This window comes from Acanthopagrus latus, chromosome 23, assembly GCF_904848185.1.
Source record: "Acanthopagrus latus isolate v.2019 chromosome 23, fAcaLat1.1, whole genome shotgun sequence".
Lineage (NCBI taxonomy): Eukaryota > Metazoa > Chordata > Actinopteri > Spariformes > Sparidae > Acanthopagrus > Acanthopagrus latus.
The window spans coordinates 18,330,983-18,342,458 of NC_051061.1; the positions used below are offsets into that span (position 1 = coordinate 18,330,983).

General features: G+C 41.4%; 2 protein-coding genes across 3 annotated transcripts; both read left to right on the plus strand.

The window, feature by feature from the left end:
* Nucleotides 1-401: 401 nt before the first annotated feature.
* Nucleotides 402-2,457, plus strand: LOC119014124 (bryoporin). Of its 2 annotated transcripts, none has more exons than XM_037089048.1 (3): nt 402-563; nt 918-1,026; nt 1,939-2,457. In XM_037089048.1, the coding sequence occupies exons 2-3, from the start codon at nt 923-925 to the stop codon at nt 2,366-2,368; spliced, it is 534 nt and encodes a 177-aa protein (XP_036944943.1). In that variant the 5' UTR covers nt 402-563; nt 918-922; the 3' UTR covers nt 2,369-2,457. The 2 variants fall into 2 exon arrangements, with proteins under 2 accessions (XP_036944943.1, XP_036944944.1); XM_037089049.1 differs by lacking the exon at nt 402-563 and adding an exon at nt 605-762.
* Nucleotides 2,458-3,250: 793 nt separating this feature from the next.
* apnl (actinoporin-like protein) lies at nt 3,251-5,388 on the plus strand. Its single transcript, XM_037087680.1, has 3 exons — nt 3,251-3,387; nt 3,915-4,040; nt 4,542-5,388. Exons 2-3 carry the CDS (start codon nt 3,937-3,939, stop codon nt 4,996-4,998), a joined length of 561 nt encoding a protein of 186 aa, XP_036943575.1. The 5' UTR covers nt 3,251-3,387; nt 3,915-3,936; the 3' UTR covers nt 4,999-5,388.
* Nucleotides 5,389-11,476: the final 6,088 nt, after the last annotated feature.

An 11,476-nucleotide genomic window follows, 5' to 3' on the forward strand; every position in this document is an offset into this window, starting at 1 on the left:
GCTGGAAACAGGGCTGTTGTTCCTGAGCTCATGAGATGTTTACTTTTGTATTTCTCACAGGATGATGTCACGGAATGATGCATCACTCCAAAACAATCATATGTAGACGACAGGGAACATTTCACCATAATGAATTCTTCTACTTTTAAAATGTTGATCACATTTTGCTGATAATACTTTCATACTTTTATCGGTATTGCTGAAGTTAAGTATCCGCCTCCTTCCCTGCTCCCACCCACGTATGATGTGAAGGGCAAAAATGCTGACACATGTTGTCTAATTAATACATGAATCGGTTCAATGATTTACCAAATTAATAATGTCTACTATGTCATGTTCAGGGGACATTAGGCGGCTTAATTTCTTGCTTAATTTCGAGACGCAGTTTTTCCATGAGGGCTGGTGCACACTCATTCTCAGTGGACACGCCCGAGCTTGTGTTGGAACAGGAACTGTAGAAGTGTAATCACACACGGGAGACTCTCTCCACCTCTCTGCAGGATCTGAGAAAAAGGGAACTTGTCGCTGCTGTCTAGCACAACTCGGGTGTTTAACTCCAAAAGGTGATTATAAATACTCCTACTTGTCACATGATTATAACTTAACTGTGATCTGTGTGTTGTTTATCCTGTAGAAAACATTTTTTCTCTCAGTAAACAGAGCAGATTTCAACACATTTAAGCTATATTCATGTTTTTGTAACTAAGAGGAAAACCAGCTCGGCTTCACTGAAGACTACTTTTGCCTCTGCAACAATAGAAGGTCCATATTGTTCTTTTCACCCAGTATCATTCACGGCTCATCTCCTTGTCTGTTATATAAAGGAGAGCTATCTATTTACCACACAATACCCGCTGAATGGTGGTAGATTAGCGGATATACTGTTCTACGCTTTCAGCCTTTTTTTCCTCTTGCAGCCAAGATGCCAGAAAATGCAGAAGCAGTGTCAGCCACTCTCTCCACCAACAGAAACTGCACCATAGAAATAACCAACGTCAGCGCGAACTACTGCCTCATCAACCCCAAGTAAGTCTGTCTATGTATTTAACAATTTAACGCATTATTAAAGAGAGTACATGAAAAGACAATGTGACGAAATGCCTCTTTATTTACATAATATGTCTAGAGCTTTTGGATGAAATGCATTTCGAGCTTTGAGGTCAGTGCAACTGAGCTAAGTCGTTTAATTACCTGCATCAACTTTGTTGTCTGCATGGCATCATTCAAGTTTAACTGGTTCCAGGCAGACGTATTTATTTTCAAAAGGCTCTCTTAATGCATTACTTTGAAGTGCAGTAATCACTATTGCTGTGATTCCAGCACCAAATCAGCATCTTGATACTATTAGCATGAAATCCCTTCCGAAAATGAACTTTCCACTGACAAAGGTCCATTTTAATTTAATGTATTTATACTGAATTTGATCCTCAGTCAGTGTCAGTGTACTGTCTATTTATTATGAATAAATTATTGAGTTATTTTTTCTAAATAATGCTATTTGTTTCCTCCGCTTCTCACAAAACAAACGAATAAACAAAAACAACCCACATCGATTGGAATTTCCACCATGCTTCCACATTTATCTAGCAGTGGCAGGACAGACCATATCTTGGATGGGTGATTTTCATGTGTGACATCACATTGCTGAGAACATCCGCCTATCCATCACGCGGTGACATACACTGCCTCATTGCACATCGTACGCAGGTACACTCACTGTTGCTTAGAAGTCCACAGCAGTGCTTGTACAGTCACACTCCATCCATCAGCATAAGGTATTTCAGGTACCCTGGAAAGCCCTACACTCAAAAAGTACACTGACAATCTCCACAAAACTTACAAAACTCAGTTCTTTCATCAAAAAGTCTGGCAAGTGTGACATAAAAGTTATCAAGTGATTGTCAATGATGGTGAGGATTTGTCTCCTCTCCTTTACAGGGTGTACATGTCAAGTGGCTACTGTCACCACCCGCCCCAGCCAACGATTCGCACCACCAAGACCGAAGTGTGCTCCTTCACCAAAGACGACAACACCGCCACGGGCGCCGTCGGCCTGCTGACCTACGACCTGTTCCATATGCAGAGCCGGGTTTGCTCCGACCGCGTGGCCATCATGTTCTCTGTGCCTTTTGACCACAACTTGTACAAGAACCGGCTGGCCGTGGGTGTGGTTGAGCAATCCCGGGACTGCGACAAACACCTGTACGACCAGCTGTACGATGGGAAAGACCTCAGCAACTTCACCCGCTCTGAGCAACACGGCGCTGGGCTTCTATATAGAGCTACATATGTCGATTTGAGGGCCACGATGTCCAGTGTTGGCAAAGCCATTGTGAAAGTGGAGCTCTATGACAAAATGGGTCGTTAAGTGTAGAAAAGTCCGCTGGTGTTCTGCCTCTTCATGTTGTTGCTCCTGTACTCAACAGAATAAATAAACGTAATTTGATCTGAACACTGTTGCGTGTTGTCATTCAGAGAAACATCCAGAGGACAGGAAGACTGATTCTGCTGTCATCTGTAATTCCTGTCCGCTGAAAGATATCAATATCTGACAGCCAGCTCATTGATTCTCCATTAGATTATTTCTTGGGCTTGTGTATATTCTACACCCTCTTTTTTTCTTTGATTATGGTAATAACACAGTCAGACCCAAAGCATGTTGCTTTGTTGAGTGGATATGTTTTCACTCAGTATGTTTTCATTATTACTGATGAACAGTAATCATTTTTTAATCTCTTAGCGGGATCCATCCAATTCTAATGAGCAGCAACAGATGGAATATCTGCATAGATGTTTTTTTAATCGGCATGATAACAATATTGGTCTTCGCTGGCTGTGAGATTCTACATCTTGCACCGAAGTGTGTGGATTTTTTTGCTGTGGCATTTGGCATCCAGGAGGTTCAGCAAAAGACAAGGAAAAAAGTAACTCCACAGATCCCTGTCTTAACTGGTTTAGTTTGCCTTTGTCTCTGTTGCACAATACCACAGAATTTGCGACTCCCAGACCACATCTTTCAGTCTGGTAGACATTCATCTACCCACATTCCTGTAGGAGTGGGCTTAGTGAAAGATCCCGGCTTACCTAACAGATCGGGATCCAATTGGAATCTGCTGTAAACTGTTCCACAGACTAGGGTGCGGCAGTTTCATCCCACAGGGAAAAATACAGAAGTAGTTCTCAAAGGGGCTTTGTGTTGACGATAAATGTGTGTTGAAAGAGGGTGTGTACTGTCAAATAGGGGTTGTGTTGCAAGTGGGAGGGATTTCTGGTTGGTGACATGTATCCTGTTTAAGAATAAAAAATAAAAAAAAACTACCGGCACCTCCCTTTGAGGTAACTTTTCCCACTTTGGGATTTGGCAGCACCAGCACAGGATCGCAGCAGGTAAGTCCCTTACAGCATTTTGGCTGAAAGAAATTAGAATATTAAACTGATTTTACAGAAAGCAGTACACAGAATGGCTCATTAGCTTGTGACTCTAAAAGAAAAAAAAGCAATTTGTAGCGGCAGAGCCTGATGGAGCATTTGTTTGATTTGTATCTTATATCTGTTGATAAAACGGCTGCTCATTTTCTCGAGTGTTTTCACTCTAACTTCATTACTGAATGCTACTTAATGCTGTAATTGAAGAGGTGCACTCTCTAATGAGCCAAAGAGAGTCGGCAGCTATTCTCTGATTGTTCACAACTGTTATGAAATCTCATTAGCCTCTGAAATGCATCAGTCATACCCAGCTCCAGTCAGTGTAATGCCAACACAGGTCAGGAGGATACTTTTTTTTTCATTGTAATGGATCTCATGACTCCCCGTGTGTTTGGGCGTGGAGGGAAGTGCTTGTCACAGCTGCTGTTAGGTTGTTCGGTTCAGCTGGTTAACGTCCAAATCACTTTTTTCGTTGTTTTTTTTACAAGCGGATCACACAGCCTTTCCAACATGACAGAGTCAGCTGAAGCCATCGCAGCCGATGTGGACAGGAAGAGAAGTGTCGTCATTGAAATCTCAAATATCACGAACAACTACTGCCTCCTTAACCCCAGGTGAGCCCAGCCCAGCCCCCACAATACAGATATGGATACACTGAAATGTTTCTTTTTGTTGAAACTTCATGTTCAGTTTTTTTATTCTATGTCTGACACCTCTGTGCATGTGGTCTGGTTAGGTTTAGGCACAAAAAAATACCTGCTTCTGTCCACCACAATACAGCTGGAAAATATCCTGACATCTCATTAAAGATATTCAGTGGTTCTGTAGTTAACAATGTCTCTAACAGTGGTCTATGCTTGACCACCATCTCGCCTAGCTGTCATGCCACCACATGAAAGTCAACTCATATATATATATATATTCAGAATGTGATATGACATGTATCATAGAAATGTTGACTTGATACAAATTGAATGTATCCATTGTTTGCAGAAACGTGCAATGCCAACATTTCATTCTGGCCCCGACTGTGTTACATATTCCAGCTTGTTAGAAAGATAAAGATCCAATGAAGTATATGTACATGTAACATATGTTTCCTCTGTTCTGGTTAGGGTGTACCTTGAAAATGGCGAGACATACAACCCACCTCAACCCACAGTGCGCCCTCTGATGACCGAGGTCTGCACTTTCACCAAGTCCAGTGGCAAAGCCACCGGCAGCATTGGCGTACTGACCTACGACCTCTTCGAGAGGTCGCAGAACGACTACATTGAGACTCTGGCCATCATGTTCTCAGTTCCCTGGGACTACAACCTGTACAAGAATTGGTTCGCGGTGGGCATCTACAAAAAGGGCCGTGAATGTGACAAGGCATTGTATAAAGAAATGTACTACGAGAAGAATCAGAAAGAGCATGGGTTTGTCAGGGAGGAAGCCACGGGGTCAGGAATCAGTTATGTGGGCAACTACTTAGACATAAAGGCCACCATGAGTCCGCTGGAAAAAGCCATCATGAAGGTGGAGGTGTGGGATAAGCTTTTCACACCCATGGGCCAGCAGGCGTACTAGAAATCCCCACAGCAGAATTCATCCCTCCGCCTCCAGCTTTTACCTGGCAGACGGCTTCTAATGCAGTCAACACGCATGATTTCACAGATGTATTGTTGCTGACATGTGTCTGTATGCCTGTGTATTACCCCTCAGTAAATCTGCTTACCATCAGAGTTTAGTTTGTTTATAAATCCGGGCAGCAATAACGCCCCTTTTATAGCCGAAGCCTCTGTCTGTTTCAATAGCACCGGGCTTTAAAATGGCACCTTTAGAAAATGAAAATCAAAGGATGACTCACCAGAGGATGAGGCCACATGGCTTAATAAAACACACAGAGAAGCGTGTTTGTGTTTACCTTGACACTGCAGTCTGAGGAATAAAATAAACCTTTTTTTTTTGCCGAAGCTATTTGCATGTGTCTCTTGATTGAGTTCAGAAAAAAGTGCTTAAAAGAAAAGGAGATTGAAATATATGAATATAGAATGATGTTTTTGTGCACCAGGCATACCGTCCAAAGCATGATCTGTATGTGAATAGATTCGGGGAGGACTGCTTTGAAGTGAAATTTAAAGGCTGCAGGATTGTTTCTTTTCTTTTTCCATAGGGAGCGCATGAGAGCAGCACAGGGACACACCCTTTTCTCATGCAGAGCTGATCAAAGCACAGTAATCATTGTTTAATATTTAAAGCACACCAAAGCTCATATAACTCTGACTTCATTTTATACAACATGCGTCATATCCTGAGTGTTTTTTGTAATGCTAAAAGTTAACATAACAGCTGGCTTTTTGGTCAGACTAAAATGATTTGCAGAACTCATCATGATGAATGTTGTGGATTTCTATTAAGACTCGCTCTGATGGTAACCTGCGGCTAAATTACAACATTTTCTGAAAAATCAGAGCCGCTACTGATCCATTTAATGGCAAATATACTCAAACCCATTTCTCCATGAACACCTAAATGAAAACAAATAGTAAACTCTTGGCTAAAAAAAAAAACATTGTGTCATCAAAAATCGGTTTTAAGAGACTCGGTAGAACAGTATTTGTGCTGGGATTTTTTTAAGATAAACAGGGTTTTAAGTGGCTGCTTTGCCATCCTGGCAGAACCGGAGGGAACACTAAAACATTTTCAGTCATGCAGCTTTTGTTCAAAACACATTCAATGGTTAATTTTTATGACCTAGTAAACTCAAGAAGAAAATGAAAAAAGGTGCTTTTTCGGTGTTCATGATCTTGGCAGGAACTATAGGGTGGTGGTGCATGATGCAGGGATGGATGTAGGTGAACACCCTATTATTGTGCCTGCTCAGAAACTCATTATACTTCCTAACAGCTTTGTAATTCTTTAATTGGGGGAATGACAAGCTTGATGTGCTATCTCATCCTCAAACTACCTGTTTTGCAGCAATGGCACAGCCAATTTTGTGTAGCAACAGTCATTAACCTTAGGAGAATATGGGGTCCTAAAGCGGGAGGCAGTGTATCAGCACTAAATCTACATCGCAGGGGAAGTTATCAAGTTCACCCAATTCTATTTACAATCTCAGCACTGCTTCCCCGATTCTGCTTTCCCGTTGATTCATGATGCTTTTGCTGCATTAACCATTGGAGCCACAAAGACACCCAGATCAAAGGTTTAGCTCACTGTCACCATTTCATTTGCATAAACGCCATACATAATATAGAGGCATAAACCAGGCCTGTTCAGGCTCAATCCCCGAAGCATTGTCGAGGACTGTATTGGATAAATGACACACAGTCCCTATAAACAGATGGAGAAACTTTTGTTTGTCACAGCTTTGGAATGGGGATAAGTTCCCACACATTCCTTTCACATTTCCCTTTCAGTCGATCCGCTGTGTTTACTCCACCTGCATATAAGTCTTCTTTCATGTTTTGTGTTATACTGTTTACCGTGTGTGTTTGTGACCATGGGCTTCTGTGTTTGTGCCTGACGTTCGTACGTACAGTAAATGTGTTTGCACGCTGTTGTGATGAGCATCTCTGAGTGTGGGCACACATGCACCTGTGCCTGCAGAGATGGATATTTCATATCAAATCCATTCTTTTGTGCGCCAGGTGATTCGCATTTCGCAAGTCTGAAAAAAATCTTTCAACAACAGAGCGGGATTAGACTTCTTAAACAGGGGACAAAAGATATGTGAAACATTTATTTTCCTGTGTAGATAAAGTTAAGAAGCTCAGCATTTGTGGATTGAAACTGATGCAATTCACCACTAAATGGGAGTGAATCTGGCTGTTTGTCAAGGTGGATGCCTCTGTCAAAAATCCATCCAGGATGTGAAGAGCAAAGGGAGGTGGATGAGTGCAGGTGAAGTCAACACGTTGGCGTGTCTTTTCATAAGATACGAATCAGCTGATCACACTAAAACAACAGTTAAATCCACTGTAAGAAGCTTGGATCCAGCACCGCTAGCATTTTCACTTGGTATCCTCTGTATTTTGACAACACAAAGGGATGTTTAACTCTTAATTGAACTGCTACTGTAGTTTTTCATGCTATGAATAGAAACTGGGGCTGGATGGCGATGTAAACACAGCGGCATGCATCTCCTCTCCCTGTTATCAACACCAGCTGTTATTAAGCCCTACAGTGGCGGTGTCTCTCCGCAGCATGAAATATTTACAAGGAAATTATTGATCCGTTTTAATTTTTCACACTATCAACGAAGACGAACACAAAAGCTCAGAGTGCATTAACTGGAAGAGCCGGATCATTAGGAGTATTTGCATTAAAGGTTCAGCTTCAGAGTTTGTTTGAATATCAGTCACTCTATTTGCATTGAAACTATCCTGTCAGACACGAGAACTGTGCTGTGTATTGACTCAAACTGGGAGTGTCCAAACAGAAGAATAAAATAATTGATATGACCTATTGGCTTGAGGGCAAAGATACTCTCAGCAATGTAATACATACTCTTCTTTCTCAAAGTGAATAGAAGTGCATTTAAAAAGGTGCAGCTACTAAATATGCATTCAAAGAGTGCCATCTAGAGGCCACGTCTGATATAAAGTGCACTTACAGCTCCAACACTCGAATCTCTCTAGGCAGGTGTTGCAGAAAAGGAATTTTCCAAAGCTATTTTTAAAACATGGCTCAAAATATCCTGTTGGCTCTGCATGGATATTACACTGAAGGTATATAACGGCAAGATCAGTGACATCAGTACCGTACTGAAGTACAATCTGAAGATACTTTATTTGAGTGTTTCCATGTTGTGCTACTTTTTGCTTGTAGTCCACAACATCTCTTTACTACATCTAGTTGATAAATGTAATTACTTTGCAGATTTAGTACATAATATATAATATCATACATACATAACACCCACTCAGAAATTACAATGTTTGATTACAGATTGATAAAATAAAACTTTCTTAGTCCCAAACTACCCGATAAGGTACATAAAGTAATTAGAATTGGCTCCACCTTAACCAGCTGCAACATCATCATTCCATGTGTCAATGATTATAATCTAATAATATGTTTTAGTCTGAAATGGGCCACCTGCACATTTAATACTTAAACTTGTTTAAAATCTTCAATGCAGCAAGTAAATGATGGTACATTCAGAGTGCCCAAGAATTTGGAAATTTCAGTGTTAACGTTGCCTTTGTTTTCTCAGAGACCTCATCATTGTTAGCAGACAGTGAATTAATGTGGCTCACTCTGTGTCCTCTGCTGCTGCAGGTCTTGGCCCAGGTCGTGACATCCAGCAGGGCCTGGCACTCTGAAACAGTTCCCTCAGCCTGGCAACAGGCGCCTGCAGCCCCGTCACGGGAGCTTAGTTACAGGCCTCGATCTGAGGCGGGTTCCCCTCCGGAGAGCCTACAAGGGTAAAATAATAAAGTCAAATGTTTTCAAGCTGAGCTGGAGTTGCATTGTTCTACATGTTTGTTTTGTTTGTCAAAATATCTGTGAGTCACATTTCAAAGACTCTTCATAATGTCTTTGGATCAGACGAGAGGGTCGGAGGTCAGGTTATCCCTCGCAGGCAATTGGAAACTGTCTCGGCATGTTAGTTTGTTAGTTTGGAACGTCTCATCATGCAGAGTGACACAGATGTGTATCATGTAACTGCAGATATCTCGAGGGAGGGCACTCCAGCAGCTCTTTGCAGAACTCTGTCTATCACAAGAGACTGGACTGCCATGTTGCTTCTGCTCTAAAGTTTGTGAAAAGTGTAAAGTGTGCTTGCAACACGACACAAAACTAATTCAGTTCCATTTGCTTTTGTAAAAGAGTTGGCATCACCATTATGAATATTAGATGGAAGTTCAGCTGTACAAAAACTATATTCAGTGCCAACCCCATACTGGTACACGGCAGAGAGCAGACCTCTACCAAGGCCCAACGATCCCCTTTTGTAGTTACTCATAGATAGCAGCTACCGAAACACTGCCCATTTTTTTTGTCATCAAGATTCTCTTTATCTAGATCTGCACCAAAGTTAATGGGGTATATCTAATTTGACCAGTGCACACAGCAAGTTAAAGTATGTAAACTGCAGAATACGAGCACTGATCATCAGTTATAGCCATGGAAACTGAGCTGTCAGTGTTTGTTTTGTTCTGTCTATTTAAGATGCAGTGCTAATAAAGCAAGCAGCGTTTCTACTTATAGTGTCTAGAATGAATATTTTCACAACAGGCTTGCAGTGGTGAACCCACAGAGGTTTACTGTATCACCGTCACAGCTGTTCCCCCCATCAAGCCTCTCTCATGACTTGCAGCTCATTGTTTCCACATTCTGACATGCAGCTTCAGTGTTCGGTTTAATCTAAAGCTCATATAGTATAAAGTGTGTTACCTGACTTGCACCAGACAGCAGATAGACACAAGTTAGCCACTAGCTGGGTCATAGTGGAGCATTTAGCAGCTTAAATTCAGATCATTACCTCAGGAGACAACAAAAGAGCTTGCTTCCACTGCCCCCAAGTGGCAACAAAATTAGCTACTGTCGATCTTGTAAAAATGTGTCGAAACAATACACTGGCCATGTATTTCAATGAAATTCTGTCCAGTTGTTTCTCAGTTAGACCAACACTCAAAGTTATCCAGCTGTTTGTTATGTCTGGGACAAACCAAACCAATAATGTCAGCCTTCAGGTGTTGCTGCAGGCTCTGCTTCTTCTCCACCATCACAGGAGAACTGAAGAATATTTCCTGTCCCTCAGATTTTCAGCTGGCAGTGGATCGCGGCTGTTCTTGCCCTGTACTTCTTCGAGTTTATTCTGACTGATCAAGCAGCAGTTTTGATGTCAAACGTACTCGAATGTACCATCATCTGCTGCCAGCTTGGTGTCATCCAGCTGAAGGGTCAGCTCTGACACAGCAGTGCCAGCTGCCTGGATCTCGTACAACAAAGTAATTACTCATGTCACACTCAATGAGTCGCATCAGTGGGTGCAATCTTTTAATTTTCATAAGTCTGGCAAAACTCCAGTCCACAACATGCAAATAAACTAGCCGGTGAGAGAAACAAACTGATTTTTATGAATAAAGACAACTGAATATGAGATGAGATATCAATAACTCATCAATAACTTGGCATCAGCTCAGGGGAGCTGACCTTCCTGCTGAATGCTCCTTCATATGAAGCAGAGACGCTGACTTTGACAGCCACCTCCATTTTTTCCGCAGCCACAGTCCCCAGACACACTGCGTCTTTGCCAAAGGAACCAGCAGTTGATGTACAGATGCCCTTACCCGCTGTCCTTCCAGCCGCTCTGCCAGACCTCTGGGACATAACAGTCATCGGCTCCCACAGTGAGAGGACCCAGAAGCCCCGACCGAGGCTCCACAGCCAAAACCCACCACCCTGCAACTGGAGACACAGCTGCAGCTTGTGAGTGTGATCACCACAATGTCTCACTTTCAGAATGACACTGATATTCTCATGTATAAGCCTAATTAAAGTCACTGACACTGTAGTAAATCTCTGATTTTTAATGTGGCATTTCCAACAGCATTGTTGTACTTGAGTAACAGTAAATATATAGTGTTCAAAAACGTCTTAAAAAAGTGAAAGTCACATATCTTGTTTCAAATCCACTTTAGTATAAATAGTACAAGTAAATTATACATATATTTACATGTATGTGTTCTGTGTACTACGGCTAATCTGATTCCCTTCTCAGTCAACTGTCAATATTCAGCATTTTTCTGATTATTTGATCTGTGTTTCTTTTGTCTAATTATGATAAAACAAATAAAAAAATGTGTAAATGCACTGCTTCCACTCTGATGCAGAGTGCAATCTGCATAAATAAAGTAACCAAAGAAATGTATGAGTGGAATTGGTAGTTTTTGTTTTAATACGCTGGAAAAACATGATCACAAAATAAATCTGAAAAGTATTGTATCATACAAAATATATAAACAAAAAATACACAAAATAAATTATAATATACATATATTTAGACTTTTTAACCAGCAATCATTATAGTGTTTTGAAAACATCTCAGTTT